Source organism: Numida meleagris, chromosome 1 (assembly GCF_002078875.1).
Source record: "Numida meleagris isolate 19003 breed g44 Domestic line chromosome 1, NumMel1.0, whole genome shotgun sequence".
NCBI lineage: Eukaryota > Metazoa > Chordata > Aves > Galliformes > Numididae > Numida > Numida meleagris.
Window position 1 is genome coordinate 110,833,200 of NC_034409.1, and position 19,424 is coordinate 110,852,623.

At 43.8% G+C, this 19,424-nt stretch overlaps 1 protein-coding gene across 1 annotated transcript in view; it reads right to left on the reverse strand.

Moving 5' to 3' along the window:
• Nucleotides 1-15,732, reverse strand: part of TSPAN7 (tetraspanin 7) — a 38,048-nt gene extending 22,316 nt beyond the window's left edge. The window contains exon 1 of the mRNA XM_021407757.1: nucleotides 15,622-15,732. Coding sequence (XP_021263432.1) covers nucleotides 15,622-15,717 — 96 coding nt within the window. The 5' untranslated portion in view covers nucleotides 15,718-15,732. The remainder of the gene's footprint in view (nucleotides 1-15,621) is intronic.

The window sequence follows — 19,424 nt, forward strand, 5'->3', positions numbered from 1 at the left end:
TATTTCATCCTGGATTTCATTGAAGATAGATTATGCCTTAGAATCATAGAATCATAGAATTGCTCAGGTAGGAAAAGACCTTCAAGATCATCAAGTCCAACCGCAACCTAACCATACTACTCTAACAATGCACCACTAAATCATGTCCCTGAACACCACATCCAAATGGTTTTTAAACACATTCAGGGATGGTGACTCAACCACCTCCCTGGGGAGCCTATTCCAGTGCTTAACAACCCTTTCTGTAAAGAAGTTTTTCCTGATATCCAACCTAAACCTCCCCTGGCACAGCTTGAGGCCATTTCCCCTTGTCCTGTCACCTGTCACCAGTGAGAAGAGACCAGCCCCGCTCTCACTGCAATCACCTTTCAGGTATTTGAAGAGAGCAATGAGGTCTCCCCTCAGCTTCCTCTTCCCCAGACTAAACAGCCCCAGTTCCTTTAGTCGCTCCCCGTAGGGCATATTCTCCAAGCCCTTCACAAGCCTTGTTGCCCTTCTTTGGACCTGCTCCAGCACCTCAATGTCCCATCTGTATTGAGGCACCTAAAACTGAACACAGTACTCGAGGTGGGGCCTCACCAGTGCTGAGTACAGGGGCAGGATGACTTCCCTAGTCCTGCTCACCACACCATTCCTGACACAAGCCAGGATGCCATTGGCCTCCTTGGCCACGTGGGCACTCTTCTGGCTCGTATTCAGCCGACTGTCCATCAGCACTCCAAGGTCCCTTTCCATCAGGCAGCTTTCCAGCCACTCCTCCCCAAGCCTGTAGGGTTGCCTGGAGTTGTTGTGACCAAAGTGCAGGACCCCACACTTGGCCCTATTGAAACTCATATGGTTTACTTTGGCCATCAATCCAGTCTATCCAGGTCCCTCTGTAGAGCCTTTCTACCCTCTGGCTGATCAACACTTCCACTCAACTTGGTGTCATCTGCAAACTTACTGAGGATGTACTCAATTACCTCATCAAGATCATTAATAAAGATGGTGAATAGAAACAGCACCAGCACCGAGCCCTGGGGGACACCGCTCGTGACTGGCTGCCAACTGGATTTAACTCCACTGACCACAACTCTTTGGGCCCAGCCATCCAGCCAGTGTTTCACTCAACAGAGCGTACGCCCATTGAAACCATGGGCAGTCAGCTTCTCCATGAGGATGTTGTGGCAGACAGTGTCAAAGGCTTTACTGAAGTCCAGGTAGACCACATTGACAGCCTTACCTTCACCCACTAAGTGGGTCACCTTGTCATAAGGCCTTCTAGGGCCTTAAAAAAATTCACTAATGCGGAAGCCTGAAGACTCATGTTTCTTCAGCATGGAAACTTGAGATGTAGCATTCAATATAACATCACCAGGACTGCTCATCATTAAATCAAACATTTAAAAGGAAAAAAAAATAATAAATCAAACAGATATCCACGCAGGGCAAAGATTATAAAGACTACACACAACCGAAAATTGTATTGTTTAGAGCTAGAAAGTCTCACACTTCAGTGCTTCTGAACTCAGGCTTGGCAAACACAGTTCGGAAACCCTTGACTGACTAGATGGCAGGAAATGAGGCAGGTAGGCAACCTGGTCATTTTCCAAGAAAAACTCCACTGAAATCAAGTTCCCACAGAGTGTTTCAATCTAGATCCTCTCCTGCTGCTTCCCAGTTAATGTCTCTGTGTACAATTACTCTTATTCAACATTTCAACAAATTAGGGCTTGTCAGTAGGACAACACATGGACCACCAAAGCATCTTGCCCTGCTTCTTCTTAAGCATATAATCACCAATACATTTCACTAGTCACTGATTTTCACAGAATCACAGAATGGTTTGGGTTGGAAGGGACCTCAAAGCCCACCCACCCCAACCCCTGCTGTGGGCAGGGCTGCCCCCCACCAGCTCAGGCTGCCCAGGGCCCCATCCAACCTGGCCTTGAGCGCCTCCAGGGATGGGGCACCACAGCTTCTCTGGGCAACCTCTTCCTGGGTTACAGGGAAGAAATGTTTAAATAAGAGAAGAGAATCAGTGAATAACTTCTGAAAGTGCTCTATCTTTAATTCCACCAGAATTGCACAGGAAAATACCATATACTCCTTCAAGCGGGATACACACAGCATCCTAATTAAGTCTGCTTTCTTCACACCCAAAATCTCACAGAGCATTTGCAGCATGGCATAGAGGGAGCTGCTGCCTCAAACTGAGATAGGAGATATAAAAGGAACTCCATCTCACATCCACAGAGATTTCAACAGCCCCAAATGCAGAGAAACTAATTTATACACAGGGCTTCCATATGGAACATTAAAGTTTATCATTTACAGAGGTGAAGATAAATGTGCAGCAGTAATTGCTAGTTTATTTGTCTACATAATTCATGTCCTCCTGTTCATTACAGATGTCAGCTATTTTGCTTCCTAAGCTCCGGCAAAATAAGACCTGGTACCCAATCCTCATCGATGCCGAGCACACAGCAAGCCCTACTGATTTCAAAGCAGCTGGGAGAGCTCAGTATTTCTCTGGACCAGTTCTTTACCCACAGAACCAGGAAGCAGGAGGTGAGCTTCATAAATCAAGATCTCGTTGTTGGTATCATTTTTTCTACTTAATTTCATATTCACACCCTTGCTAAATGAATGCAAAATGCATGCAACTTAAAAAGAGTTCCAAAGCAGTAGAAAAGAGCTAAATGCAAAGAAAGTACCCATGTCAGCTCCTTGATTTCCAAACACCAGCCTCCTTGTACCTCAGTAGAGGTGTGCTGTCTCAGCACTGTTCTGATGCAATCTTCTCAAATGGACTAGAGAAAGTGTCTACATAAAATGGATGGAGCCATGGCAAAGCAGACAAGAACTCATGTGATTCATCTTGGCTGAAGCTGAAAGGCCTAGTGATTGGTTTAGCAGGCTGTGAGGAAATGAGAGAGGACCAAGGTGCACAGCTAATTAGATCTACCAGATATTTCCTCAAGAGAGGGAAACTTTGTCACGAAGAAATGGTCGACCTTGACAGCATCCAGAGCATACCCTGCATTAAAAGCATGTCTGGAAAGGCTTAAAAATAACTGGCCTACCTCTGAAAATTTTATGAGTTTCCCAAAATAAGTGAGGGATCACATTCAAAATGTTCTTGCTTTGCAGCCTGCCGAGCAAGGGGAGTGGCTGGCTTTGAATCTTTGCCTCCCCCTCTGGGCTCTCATCAGGCAGCAGGGGACTAAACCAGACGTAAATCTTCCTTGGAGCATCAGTGTCAGCTCTTCAGAGGCAGGTGCAAAGCAGTAAGAATAGATGTGATGCAATGCGGAGATGCACGTAAGCCAGCCACTCAGCTGAATGTTCTGTCCTCACATCTGGGCATCTTCACTGCACCTTACAGACCCACCTCAATTACCTTTTGCACAGTACTGACTGCTGCTGGAACTAAAAGAAAGTTATGTCTTTGGAAGGAGGCAACTCACAGCTTTCCCTCTGCTTTGGGAAAAATAAAGGATGCACACTGACAGAAAACAGCAACACAAAACCACCACCAAAGGTGCAATTACCAATGTTACAGCCCAGTATTTCCACAAAAAAAATGAAGCTGATAAGAAAAACTTAATGAAACAAATGATTCCAGCAGATCTTACTTTTTTTTTTTTTAATTAAACCCAGTGTCTCCCACCTTTTCTAACTCAGGCTTGTCTCTCTCCTTCCTTTCTTTTTTCTGACAGCTTCCCCCTAAACAATGCCTTTCTAAAGAAATCCAGTCCAAAGGATGCAAAAGAAAAACGCCATGGCCTGAATTGGTTAGCTTTTGTCCCTCTCTGTAGTCCACTGCCTGTCTTGCCTAGGTCTTTGGGCTCCCAGTTGCCTCCTGCTGCTGGGTGGGCAGGATGTCCAGCACAGCAGCTCCTGGCTTGTCCCTCTGCCCTAGCAATCTCTTTGAATTATGATCCACGCTGCTCAGCATCCATCTAGTACCAGCTGCTGTCACAAAACAGATTACCTAGCACAGCTCTCACTGTTTCCATACCAAACTGTGATTCCTGTTTATTAAAACTACTGGTCCGTACCCTCCCTGAAGAAACTGTCATCAGGAATACCAGCAGGAACAAGCTACAGCGTCCGGGTCAGCAGACAGCCTCAAGTTTGCCCTGAAATACAGTGCAGCAGATTTTCATTAGATACGCTAACGTCAAGCTTAACAACCCGCTTCCTCTGTGCGGACTTAAATCCTATTTCTTTCTCCAAAATGTTTGTGAGGTTCACCGCTCTTCCTTGCAGTGACGCTACTGCAAGCGCACGAATGCTTGTCATAAGTGAGCTGCTGCATCATTCATATCCTTGGAGCTGAAAATGAAGATCTAGTTTAAAAATATACAGAGAATCATAGAATGGCTTGGGTTTGAAGGGACCTCAAAGGTCATCCAGTTCCAACCCCGCTGCCATGGGCAGGGCTGCCATCTATACTATGGAAAGGAAGTAAAATACCAACTCTCAGACAGGCATCGAAGTGACTATTAGGTTATCACAGAGAACGCAATTGATCAGGTTGCTCACCACTGACCCTATAGGAAATAGTGTGTGTCCTTATCCCTAATTCCCCCAGTGTTCCTTCACGCCCGGAGAAGAGGCTGATGCTCCTCTAATTAAGTGGGAAAGGGAAATCCGAACCATTCAGTTTTCTGCAGGATGAAAACCTGGGAATGTCCCAAGAAGTCCTAAAAAGCACTAGCAAAGAGTACAGTGGGGGGGCACACAGCACAACAGCTTGAACAGAGCCTTGCAACATGGCTCAAAACTAATCATTTCTTGCTAATATAGTAGCAAATTCCAATTCTTACAGATTTTTTTCTTTAAGGAAATTGTTAATGACATGCCACTTACTGAAGATTCAGGAAGAATAATGAGATCTGGGACCTGATCTCCATACTAAAATCATACATGTAATGAATAGCTATAATAAACAGACATCCCGATGGTGTACAGTTCAGCTTTCTCCCACCTTGCACTTACAGAAACGCTTAGATATCTCAGTCAAATTAACACCTTCACTATGAGACTTATGCTCATTTTTGCGTAAGATACTTCATTCAATTAGAAAAAATACTTTATAGTTTAGACCTGATGCAGCAGTAAGGCAGCATCTTCGCAGCAGGGCTCTGGCCAGCACACCTACAGGTTGCTCTGCAAATGCTGCACTGCTTTGCACAGCCAAAACCCCGTCTGCAGCTAGGTGGTTCCTTCCTTGATTTATCTTCTGAATATCCTTTTCTCCAAAGAGGGCCCATTCTGCTAAGTATATGGTATGAGATTACCTGCTCCTACCATCCATGAATGACAAGCAGATTCACAGTGTTCCAGTGGTCACCAAACCTACCACAACACAGTGCCTCTGGTTTTCCGCATAGCAGAGCAGGACTGTGGTGTGCACCAAAGGCGACAGCAAGCACAGGGAAACCATCAGAATAATTCCTAGTGTTGTAGGAATGGAAAGGAGAGCATCCTACCTCCGAGCTAGACCCAGGGCCTGTGTCACAGGAGAGGACTTCTGTCCAGATCTGTTGCCCTCAAAAGGCAGTGCCCATTACACTTTCCACCCCTCTTCGGCAAGGCAGCAATGATGGATGAGAACATTGGCACAAAGCCTGAGAGTCTTGGCCACGACTGCAATCCAGCCTTTTTTTTTTTTTTTTTTCATTTGCTGCATTCATTCAAACACATGCAAAGTCCATATGTGGAAAAGGGCCTCTCAGTTGCACCACCTTCAGCAATGTGCCCAGAGGGCAACAGCAGCATCCAGGCCTGCTGAGCTCATGAATACTCTGGGGCAGATGCAGGGCAATATCAGTCCCATTCCATCCCTTAATCAGGCACTAGTCTGTTGCTGCCTGTATGCCAATTGCATATCTGTAATTAGGGCTGCAGTAGTCCCACACAGTTCCTTCTGAATGTAACGAGAGGCAGTAATGACATCCACAGCAGCACAAGAACCAGAGTGATTTCTCTCTTTGCCGGCTGAGGAGACTGGAGGCAAAGCAGACCTATCGGATTCTTTATCTACTGTCCTTATAAAGTTAAAATTTAGCAGTAAGAAAACTTGGAAGGAATTAAAAACTGATTAACAAGCTCATTAATCACAGCATACAACAGCACTGGTATGAATCTCTCCTGGAACCACTTTGCATTCAGGCAGTTACATTCCTAATATCCTTCAGAAGTAGCAGACTACAGCACAGAAATGGGCGATAATAGATGTATGATGAAATTCAGCAGTTGCAAATTCAAGGTCATGCTGTTGGGACCAAGGCCAGGAGTTTCAAGCTCCTAAATTTGCAAATAGTAGAGCAGGAAAAGGATTCTTGCATGCCAGCAGACCACAAGTTTATGAGGAGCCCCTCAAGGCACAAAGATGTGAGAAGAAGGCACACACAACCCAGAGATGCTTCTCCAAAGGCTAGGAATTTCCATTAGGGTGAAGCAGGTAGAATCACAGAGTCACAGAATCATTATGGTTGGAAAAGACCATTAAGATCAGCCCATCCCCACCATGCCCACTGCCCATGTCCCTCAGAGCCACATCCACACGGCTCTTGAACACCTCCAGGGACAGTGACTGCACCACCTCCCTGGGCAGCCTGTGCCACTGCCTCACTGCTCTTTCTGAGAAGAAATGTTTCCTAATATCCAACCTGAAACTCCCCTGGCACAACTTGAGGCCATTACCTCTCATCCTAGGGTCACTGCCTGCAGAAGGTGGTGGGGTGGGCAGCTTGCATCCCTTCATCTGTCAGAGGGGAGCTGCTGGGCAATGGCGCAAGTGGAAGGCAGGGGGTCTGCTAAAAACTCAGATTGGCTGGAACCTGTGAGAAGAAGCGGGGGGGCAAGCAGCCTCCATCTGCTCAGTGCCAGGGCTCCTCTGCCAAGGCAGTAGTCAGCTGCAGCCTGCAATGCAGTTCAATCCATGAAAAATCAGCTCGGGAGCACACATGGTGATCTGGTAAGTGCTTTGTTTAAAGTTTAAAAAGGATTTTATTATTGCAACTAAACCCTTAATGTACTGATCCCATTTTATTGGAAACCACTGGTTATTTACATTCTCCTAATCACTCTTGGATGCAATGGAGAACTGCCATTCCTTCTGTACACTCTTCCCTTCCTGAAAGGCCATATTTCTTTCCCCCTGAAGGCTTCTGATCTTTCCTTCTCCCCCTTTGCAAGACCCATGTTTTCCTATCCAGCTCTTTCAGGCACCGTGCTGTAGGAAACGCCTCTGGTGCATGGAGGACTGTTTCAAAAAGCAGCGTACACACAGTACACCCTCACCATGTTGCAGCACAGCTCAAATGAGTCATCACGAGAAAACAAGCATTCTCATTTCAGTGTACCCAATTCAGCCCATCAGAAGCAATGTTCTCTGTAGCCATCCATACTTGCCCTCACCCACAGCTTGGCTACCGCCCCTCCCAAAGTCAGGTAGCAATGCATCCAAGAAAGCAAAGAAGGTAACAAAACAAGGCAAAGGAGGACCAAAGCATGGTTTGTACCACTCCAAAATAACTTGGGTTTGTTTCAGTCAAAGTCCAGGGCTCTCTCTTAGCACCTACACAGCAGTTTTTCATACTGCTCTGTTTGTCATTTGCAATACACCGTTTTTCACATGCCATTCCTACTAAAGAAGCCAAAGCCAAAGTCAGAAGCAGTGCTTTTTAAGACTCATATACCTTTTTAGGGAGGGAAAGGAAATATCAGCCTTGAATCCGAACAGGAAGGTATTCCCACAAACTGGCGTGCAGATGCTTTCTGCACTCCTCTGCATCTAATAATGAAGGGTTTTCACTCCTGTCACATCTTCCTGTCAACGGTTTACGGGCGTTAGGCCCGATTCCGTGACAAAGGGGACGGGGGACCCAAGGGCCCACGTCCCGGGAAAAGGGGAAAGGGGAAAAGGGTAGGGAGATGGCCCTGAGAGCAAAGAACAGCGGCAACAATCTGAGGAGAAACAAACTAATTTACTAAATAAAATATCGGAATGCAAAACAACACACTATAATACAATATAATTACAATTTAAGCTGATAAATTCAATACAGAGAGAGAGAATGTCCCAAAATCAAGGTAGGCCTTACTCTACTACCGACGATAAGGCGGCTGGAGAGCGAGGTGCTGCCAAGACGAGAGACGGCGGAAAAAAGGGACGAGGTCTCGTGATCTGCAAGTTTTTATACTGCGAGCTTCTATCTTTTCCCTCCGGCTGGAAAATGGTAACAAAGGAGCAAAGTACCGTGGGGACTGTAGTAGTCCTTCTCTTCTGAGAACTAGGTATGTCCACTACATGATGTTATGATGTGGAATACCAATAACCGAAAATCACAAAACCATGACACTTCCCAACAGCAAAAAAAGGAGGAGGAAGAAGGCTGATGAAATTCCAATTTGTCAGTTCCTCCAGAGCCTGCACAGCAAATGGACACCGCGTACTGACAATTCTTAACTTCTAAGACTTAAAGAAGCAGCCATTTGTGGAGTGTGTTAGTGTGCATTTTTGGAAGCACACTCCTTAATTAGTCCTTAAAGTCCTGATTAGCAACTGCTTACAAACAAATCACATACATGCTCCTGAAGCAACTACGTAGATGTCACGGTTCTCCTATGCAAGATCAGTTCCCAGCTAGAGTGATTATCAACACCATTCTTCACAGGTTTAACAGGGATACTACCTCTTTATCTGCAAGCAAGTTGGTTGTTCAAGGAGGTGATGCTCAGCTGTGTGTGGGAAGCTGTGCTATCAGAATATACTGATCCTCAGCAGAAAAAAGATGACTGCTCCACAAGACGGACTGGTAGAAAGGGGCAAGAGCAACAGGGCAGCAGAAGAGAAGGAACAACTCTCTAGCATGCTCCTTGCTACAGAGCGTTCAGCGCAAGACTGCAGTGAACTGGCCTTGCAGTACATCATATTAAAGGAAAAATAGCCCTAAGAACTAAAATTCAAAATGATCACCTCCACATCTGACAGCCCACGGTTGGTAAATATTCTTTCAAAACAGTTCATAGCCTGTAACCAAAAGAATCACTAAAAGTTCCTGCATTACACAACGAAGCATTTGAATTCTGTCTTGCATTTCTATATATATGTATAGGCATAACACACAAGTATATGCACCCGATAACTCACAGGAAAATACAGTGTTTGTATTTAATGCTCTTTTGAGACGCAAATACTCAGACATCTCCAAAACACTACTGTAAGTTACAAGAGATACTGATACGGTCAACAATCTGATCTGCAGCTCAGATCCATGAAGACTGTAAGGACATCAGAAGAGCTTTTAATCATAGCTTTCCCACCACTTTGACTCATCTTACATCTTGATGTGGATCCAGAAGCTATGGGACACATGTTTATCTCACCCTGAAGCTTTATCACAGCTCCTTTGGGAACACAGGCACTAACACTCATTATGTGCAGCTGAGCTGCTCCGAAACCCTTCAGAAGAATCTGAGAAGTCCGTTGGTGCAATTGTTGCCAGTCTCATTTGCAGACCGTTCAGACCTCTGATGCACTGCTGGCCTGCAGAACATTCTTTGTCAAAATTAATGACAGATCTAAAAACTTCTGATCAAGAACGCTCCCTCTGTGTGAGATGCAGCAGGAGATTTGCAGAAGGTATGCATCAAGCTCTCACACTGTCACATGCAGCACTTGCAGCTCACTTGCTCACTTCTCCTTCAAGTCTTCTTTTCTTCAAAAAGCTGCAGTGATGTACCTAATGACAGATGGACCAAATTGTACCCAACTTTGCACATCTCACTGCTATTAACGATGACTCACTTGGAAATAATTCTTTTTTGCTATGCATCTCATCAGCTTCCATCAGGTTTTAACATAACACTAACATACTCGCTAACCAAATCCACTGAAAATCAAAGCAAATAAATGAAGTAGGTGCGCTGTTTAAATGAAGAGGGAGAGAAGGACTTTATCATTATCCCTCGTTCTGGCACACACCATTTAAGACTCTCACTTGCAAATCAAGGCACCAGGAAGCCCTGCTGGGCTGCCTAGAGCAGACACCCAAAAAGCAGAGCTGAGCAGCCATCACAGTGCCTGGTGCTGTTCTCCACCATCTACCAAAAGCAGGGCAGAAGCAGCTTCACACAGTCACTGCCCACATCTCCCAAAACTGGGCACTGGTGAGGCTGCACCTTGAGTGCTTTGTTCATTTTGGGCCCCCTCACTACAAGAAAGACATTGAGGCCCTGGAGCGTGTCCAGAGAAGGAAAATGAAGCTGCAAAGAGTACAGCACAAGTCTTACGGGGAGCAGCTGAGGGAGCTGGGATTGTTCAGTGTGGAGAAGAGAAGGCTCAGGGGAGACCGTATCACTCCCTACAATCACCTGAAAGGAGGCTGTGGTGACATGGGGGTCAGCCTCTTCTCCCAGGTAACAGCGATAGGATGAGAGAGAATGGCCTCAAGTTATGTCAGGGTTAAGGCTGGATATTAGAAAACATTTCTTCTCAGGAAGAGTGGTGAGGCAGTGGCACAGACTGCTCAGGGAGGAGGTGGAGTCACCGTCCCTGGAGGTGTTCAAGAGCCGTGTGGATGTGGCACTGAGGGACATGGGCAGTGGGCATGGTGTGATGGGCTGGTGGTTGGACTGGGTGGTCTTAGAGGTCTTTTCCAATCCTAATGATTCTATGCTTCTAAAACAGGGCACATTCAGAAAAAGAATTGGAAATTTGTGGTTTAACTAGTAGATAGTTGCACCAAATTAAGGATAAATTCCATAATGAAGCTTTTGCACATCAATCCCCAACACAACAGACGAATTCCCCATAAGAAAAAGAGATGAGATTTGCCCTCTGTAGCAGCTTTTCTGAGTTCCCTTTAAAATGCCTGTAAATAGGACAGCCGACAGAAGCCTCTCAGTGCATTCGGCACTGGTGTGCTTTCAGCTTCGCTGGGAACAAGGCTAATAAAAAAAGCCCATGTTTACATAGAGCAGACAAGAAATACATTGAGGAAGCAATTTCATTTTCAAGCTTGAATGGAAATACTGCAATTAATGGAAAGTAAAAACATAAATATAAAAAGTAGGCATTAAAAAAACCCTGTTATATATTTTAGAACAGCAATTAAAGGAAATGATTCAGTGCAGAGCTCCCGTTGAAAAGAAAACCATGGTCTCTTTTTCAGGAAGAATTACAGTCTGAAGGAAGGTCTCACGCTAGTATAATGATAGTTTATTTACAGAAATCCAATATTTATCTTACTAGCATTCATATTAACAGTAAGACAAGCTAATGCTCCCATCATTATACACATCATTCTGCTTTATTTCATTTGATTGGTTGTTGTAAAATTCATGTCTGCACGGTTGCCAGCCATGCTTGCTCAAGCCTCATCTATGATCTTAAATGGTTCCAATTTGGGGAGCCACCTACTAACGAGAGAAAATGGAAGGCATTAAAAAGCTGGGCATGAGCCATAGAAATTCCTAGCCCATTACTCTCTCCCATACATTTACAAAGCTTTCCTACTTTACTTCAGCAGCTCTTACTACACATTGCCAGCAGCTGTCACTAAGACCATGCTGTGACTGGCTCCAGGCAGGGAAGCAGCTCCCAAATTTGCCATTCTATCTGGCTCTAGCTGATGCTCACTCTTAATCCAGGATGACACGCCACCGACATGGTGGTTTACCGAATGGGCTATGAAAAGCTTAAGGTACTGGAGCCTGGCTGCCTGCAAACAAAACTGTGCTATCAGCAAGAAAGGCACAGCAAATAAAGTCGCTGCACTCACCCACATATAATAATAATTTTAAAAAAAAGGGGAGGCGGGGCAGGGAGAAAAAACTAGACAAAAAAGTATTGGAGAAGTCCAGATGTCCCTCTTCAATTTTGTGTTGCCAATCATGTTGCTGACAGACGTTACAGTGCTTCCACATCTGTACTCCAGGCATACAGACAAGGGGCACATTCTCCTGTCCTTTATTTCGGATATTTTAAATAAAATATTTTATTATAATAATAAATATTTATAATATAATAAAGATATTTTAAATAAAAGACCTGTCTTTTATTTTGGATTATTTAACAGACGGATGTCATGGTTTCCAAGCATTCCAGGCTGTCAGGGAGTTCTGCCTGACCGTTGCTGAGGACAAAGCTCAGGAAACACGCACCTTCCTAGGATTCAAAGGGAGAAAATGCACAGCAAAGCCTGCTTCCAGCCACAGCAGCCCTGACAAACACTTTGGGATTTTGGTATGTCTGACTACGTTCCAGTTCTTCAGAAACAAGTTATTTCCATTCAAGCACTCCCAGATCAGCCTTCGGAGAAGAAGTCATCCCAACAAATAACAGCAACTTCACTGAGAGAGTCTATCTACATCATCTCTCACTTCTCCACCTATAAATACTACAATTGTAGATTAGTGTAACAAAGCTCACAGTAAGACTTTATGGAAGAGCAAGGTGATTTCATTATACAGCACTCCGAAGCTGATTTTTCTCAGGGACACTCATGTTCAGAAAGCATCAGGATGCTCATGCCTACCCAGCCGGTCTGGCCAGGATCTCCACTGTGCATCACAGAGGTCAGGAGACATTGGATGTCTAGTCCTCACAACATCTTGGTTCTTCTTAATGGGACAGAAAACAAACGATCTGGGGCTCATCCTCCACACTATTTAGGAGTGAATATCACCTGGAATCTGCTGTTCATTATTTTGCTTTATTCCACTCAGAAATCTTAGGAAATGCTCCTGAATGTCACAGTTGCTTTGTTTTCTTTATCCAGGCATCTTATGGCTCCAGTCTTGATCTTCATTGGACTATGCTGTCTTCTGGTCAGACTTTTCTTCTGCTTCTTGCCATCTGGCTCCCTGAATGAACTCACGTAAAGGGTGCTCCACAGCAGTTAACACATGCTGTTCTTTAACCTTTTTTCTGCTGTTTCACATAGAGGTTTCCATACATTTCCATTCATACTTACAACAATCTTTGGCATTCTGTTACAAGCCTCTACACCATGAAGACCTGATACTGCAGTTGCAGAGATGCTTTCACTATCAGTAGCAAGCACCTCAACGCGTGCCACATCAAAAAACATGAAGAGCTAGACAATTTAACAAGAATGAATGTTTTTTGTTTGTGCCAAAAGGGCCAGACTTTCAAAAGCTACTTTAGATACATTGCAAATTAAACACAGAAGGACTGAAACTCATTGACCCACAGGTTACTCCAACACAATGCATAACATGAATGAAATACCAAACGAATGGCTGGCTGACTGAAAAATGTGACATTCTGTAATACATTAAGAAGGAAAAAAAAATTGACTTTGCATGATACAAATCACTTTCAACTAACCTCCTTCTGTCCTTCTACCATCCCAAAAGATCACACAACAGGATTTGACTCTCAGACCACTAGATTCCTAGATTCCTGGTTCCAGGTTCTCAGTTTAGATCTTACTAGAAAAATTAAAGGGGAAACAAATCAATGGCCATTTCCATGCCCTGGTGTCCTAGTTTCAGCTGGGATGGAATTGTTTTCTTCAGAGTGTCTGGTACGATGCTATATCAAGTTCTAGTAGCATAACCAAGTTCTAGGAGAAAAACACTGTTGATAACACACAGATGTTTATGGTTGCTGCTAATCAGGGCTGTACCTCTGCCGAGGCCATTTGCAGCATAGGGCCCAAGGAACTGGGAGGGAACAGAATCAGGACAGCTGACTTGAACTGGCCAAAGGGATATTCCATTCCACAGGACATTGTGGGGAAGGAGTTCTGAAGGGGGTGGGAGTTCATCTGCATCTCTTCTGCTGCTCGGGGGCTAGCTGGGCATCCGTCGGGGGTGATGAGCAATTGTCTGTGCACCACTTGTTATATACATTCATACATATACATATATATAGCCATAACTATTATCCTTTTCCTTTTCTCTATCTTAGTAAATAGTTTTATCTCAACCCATGAGTTTTACTTTTTTTTCCCTGACTCTCTCCCCCATCCCACTGGGAAGGGGGGCAGGGAGTAAATGACTCTGTGGTGCTGAGCCACCTGCCGGGTTAAAGCACAACACCTGGACATTGGAAGGAGGCTTGGTGAAGCTCTTTCTACTGTAGAGTAGTATTGCTGAATAGCCAGCCGTGCAGCATGGATGATGGGGAGCTGTGGATACTTTTTCTGACTTGTGGAGATGCACACACCTGGACTTATTTACACATAAAGATGTGTACCACAGATAAAGGTTAAAAAATTATGGCTCAATGGTATGGCACAAGTGGGTAAATGGGTGTCCAAATAAGAGCACACCACAAGAATACTTCACATGGGACACATGAAGCCACTGCATGATGAAGCTGAAAGCTTACGTAATCCATCCTGAATGACTTCCCTTTATTAGTTCCCCTGACTGAGGACAGGGCTCACAGCCCTGTGACACCAAGGAGGACTAACACATGGCAGTCCTAACAAGCAGGCACCGCTCAGTACTTGGAACATCGCTGCACACATGGATGTCCCTGTACCCCTCACTGGGAAAAACTCTAGACCTCAACATTACATCCTAGACAAGCCTGAAAGCAAACCTGAAGGAAGCCTGGTAAGTTTGGAACACTCACGATGTATTTGGTCTGCTGTTGCTGCCTACTCACTGAGTATGCGATACATATAATAAGAGGATGTCAAGTTCTCAAAAGGTAATTTTATTTTTACTGAAATGGTCCATTTAGATTGGGAAATCAGAACATGAGAATGTTCCCACAATATAACAACATGTTCCCCCATTATAGATAAATATTATTGCCAGTACAGTTCAAGGCTTGGCCCTAAAGTACATAATGTTTGGAAGAAGTTTTACCGTAGCTATTTTGTGCTACAGTTGACAGCACAGCAGTACATTCAGTTACTTACAGAGCAAGAATGGAAAGAAGATAAATACTGAGGGAAAGCAGGAAAACAGAAATAAGAAAAAGAGCAGAGATGAACGCACAACAAAGCAAATTTTCAAAAGCAAAAATATGTTTTCCTGAAGGAAAAAAGAACAATGAAAATTAAAACTGTTTTAGGAGGCTGGGCCTCCTTTTCCTCATTCTCCTTCAACTTGGGCTTCTACTTTGCTCCATCGCCATGTTTTACTCCTCAGAAGTGGCTGGGCATCCCCTCTGGGCATGCCTGACAGGCACATGGACTCCACAACTCTGAGGTAGGTTTGTTCTTTTCTAAATGCCAGCCCAAGACATGGGAAAGCCAACAACAACAACAAAAAAAGAGGAGTTTCCAAAGCTTTCAGTGGCTTTAGACCTCCTCCTTCCACAGAGGTCCACTCAAAAGCCACTTACAATCTGCTGGGTACAGAAAGGTAGAGCAGAATGACTCCAGGATACAGCAGCATTTTCTCCTGCTAATGAACCCCAGAGAGGCATTCTCCACTTAGGTGTTTTAAACCTCAGTCTGTTACAACTCCATGGCTTTCCAACAACAGAAAGCCCGTTCAACTACCTGTTCAGCTTGGACAACGATTGTCTCATACAGAAAATCATCAGCATTATTACACAGAAGCAAGGGTAACGCCTTCCTCAGATGTTTCTATTTCAGATGCTCTCACCCCCCTCACCTAAAAGTTTGTCCTTACCTTTCCTGATGCACAGGTATGTTCCCAAAGTTTCTTTATCAGTCTTCCTATATGTCTTAGAGATGGCAACAGCAAATTAATAAATATTGCTCCCATTCAACAGCCTAAACAAAATACGCACATTTCAATGGAAGAAAGTGATAATCTCTCCTCTCTCCCACTTGATTTCAAAGGATTTGCCTAATGTGAACAGAATAATTTTGTACATAGGGTTTAAAAACCATAAGGTATTCACAGTCTTGATTGCTGCTCAAAGTTGCACCCGTGGGTGGCAGGGGGAGGATGAGGCTCGTCAAAAACAGGCATTATTGCCCTCCCTTTCTCCTCTGTCCACCAGAGATTATGTTAAAAGGGTGGATTCTTTTCCATTCTTGACCAGCTGTACTGCCTTGCAATCACGTGCATAAACTTTACATAATTTTCTTCAACAATCTATTATCTCCACGGTAACTACCTGATCAGCTTCAAAGTCCCTGGGAAGTTTGGTCTGGCAATACATAGTACCTCTGATGTCGGACCAGTGCTGTTACCTGACAAAACGAGGATTCAGAGCATCTACTTAGTTTGTCATGGTTAAAATGAAACACGGGTTTTCAAAAGAAATGTAAACAGTTCTTTGTAAACATGAAAACACTGGCAGGACTCCACTGTGAAGTACTCCACCTTTATGTTAAGCATCAAATACCTAAAACAAATCAAATTCTTTAAAAGTACAGATAACCAGAATGAATATTCACGTTTAGGTTGTGTCACAGCCTGATTCTGAATCCAAACATAAGAGGACAGACTTGCAAAAGCCAGGACAATCCCTACATAGGCACTCTATTTTCCACTGTACCACATCACTTACTTTCTGAGATCATATAAAGAATACTTAGAGCATCTTTCAAAGCAATCTGTGCTTGAACTGTCATGAATAAAATGTTCTACCCTACACCGCCCTCTCTCCCAACAGGACCGCTCAGATACAGGCAAATTCCCCTCTGTCCTGATCTGACACAGTGAGTTGAACTCCCAAGAATGCAGAACAAGGGAAGAAGTAGCAGATGGACTGAAAGGGCACCACCTGATCAAATTTGCTGAAAAATTCCAATCTGAAAGGGCTTCTGAAACACATTTACACAGGTTCCAGATGAAAAATTTTCTCATTCAAATGGATATTTTTGACTCAATGCAAGGAAATACTCCCTTGTAGCATTTTTACTGGAATGGCTTTACTTTAAGAAAGTAAAGATAAAGTAAAAAAAGATAAAGTAAAGTAAAACCTACTAGAAATTGGTGAGCTCACTTTCATTGTCCAAACTGATAAAGTGTCAATAGAAACAGAAAAATAAGTGCTACCTATTGGGAAAAAAAAAAAAGATATATATTTTCATTTGCAATTTGGCTCACCATTGGGTAAGAGCTGCTGCCTGCTCCATTTGGAATGGCAGGCACCTGGGAGCAGGCTATCAGCAAGCTATCATTTCCACTGCTATTTCTTAAACTGATCGTGTTCACTTAAAATGCATAAATATTATGCACATGTTTCTTTCAAAACTTAGAACCAGCATTAATTTTCAAGCAAAGGTCACTAGTGTACATCTTCAGCAATGTTACCTGCACTACCGCTGCTAAATGAAAGGGAAAAAAAAAGCTTTATTAATTTAAACAGATGTCTTTTTTCTTAACAACAACAACAACAGAATTGTTTGTCTGACTTTCTCTATTAAATGAAAGCATGGAGATAAGTAGGAAATGGTATAAAGCCATGCAAGATAGCTTACTAAAGCTTAGTTACTGCAAGCTAATCCCAAGAACTCTTCCTAAAAAGCTGACTCACTTTTTAGACTACAGAAATCCACTGGAACCATCTGAGTTCCCTTCAGTAAACCCGCTGACAGGGCACCACACAGAAAACAGGACAGAGCTGTACAAAATCAGTCTGATAAAGGAGCTGGCAAAGCGGGGAAAGCTGCTGTAGCCTTTGCTGGTGGAAAAACTGTTGGAATCGGTGGAGAAATTCATCAGCCATTCAGGCTGACTTGTTTTTATGGAAGAAGGTCTAAAAAAAATAGGAATATCTTAAGGAAATTTTACCAGTGATGTAACTGGCCAACACTTTCAGTGTGAGGAATACCATCACACAGAGAATGATGGAGGAAATGGACAAGTGTCAGACCAAAACAGAAGGCACACAATGAACTCAGTGGGGTCCTCTGCACAAGAACACAGGTATCTGCCACACACTGGTCTCAGCAGTCAGGAGTTACAGATGCAAGACCTATACCAGGTGTTCAGAAGATGAGTATTAGCCACCAGTGCAATGCAGGTGAGAAAAAATCTTGTATAAACAATGTATTTCCAGCATGTACATGGAAACAGGAGTGCTACACAAGAAAGCACTAATAGAGTAGAGTAATGATTCTGGATGTTTATGCTGAAATATGATAAAATGAGAGTGGGAAAGGTCCAGGGAAGAAATGGTCAGCTATTCTATCTTCAGTCAGCCCACTGTAGAAGGAATGACCAGAAGAAGGTGGCTTGCTCTGCTGAATACAACAAACTGAGAGTAAGTCCCACTGTCCTCCAGATCTGCTGGCTTTCCTTGTTTGCTTCTGGGGAACTGCATGGTTTCAAAACTACAACTGTATCAAACTGAGATAAAATTAGGTGTTTAACCCTGATACAAATGAGCTTCTGAATAGTCTCTGGACAGGAGTGTTGGAGGCAACAGCCTGTTGGCTTGGAGAAGAGTTCGGCCAATACATGAAGGCATCAGATGATGCAGCTAGCAGTGGCTGTAAGGAGACAGGTTGCCCCCTCCCAGAGGTCCTTTCCATCAAACATTTCCACAATCCTAGAAAAACCTACGCACCAAAAGAAAGCCATATTAATGTCATATCTTTTCAGTCCTATAACATACAGTCTTTTAACCTGGCTAGCTGCCCCCAAGTCCAGGACCCCTCTAAGAAACTTCTGCTCCCCCTGGTCTTTGCTCCGCATAGAGAAGAACCCAAACCCTGAAGCAGACAGGAGCTTGAAGTGCTCCATACCACCTGGGAGCCCAGGTAACCCTGCATTCGAGCTGCCAGCACTGAATACGCACAACGCATTGGGCATGCATTTGGACACCAAGTCTAACACATCCCTTTACTGTCTATAGAGTCACTCTCACAACTGTATAAATGCAAGGTCTAAGGTTAGTTCCCAGCCACACTCTAACTCTTATTCACAAGCACGCATGACCCAGGTGACTACCAATAACAGTCAGGTTTAATGAGAACTGGCTGGAAAATGAGCACAAGTATTTCTGTGAGGAAGATCTCATTTGAGTTTACTGGTTTTACAATGCCTGTTAAACCTTCAAACCCTAGCTCGGCAGCATCAAGCACATATGGCTGTCTAAGTAAATCCATCCAGGATTACTTGAACAGTTTTCAGATCTCACTTTTCCTTCTTAATACATAAGCAACTGTTTAGCTCCTCCAAGTACAAAGAGCACTCACACCCACATAATAATTACGGCTCAAGTATACAGAAATACTGAAAGAAAAGCTCACAAGTCTCCATCCACTGAGGCACTTGGTAGACTACAGCCCACTCACTTTATCAGATTTCAGTTATCTAAATGCTAAGCAGAGATGACCTCTATTTACCTGTTGCTTTCTCAGCCCATAATCCTAGTATTGGCGCTTGCATGTTAATATTAACTGGCAAAGGAACCATGAAGACTCTGCCCAGGAATGGGCACCACAGCGTACAGATAAAATACAGGGGCAACAGCTTTCACAGCAACTATAAACCAGATTATCAGAGGTTGT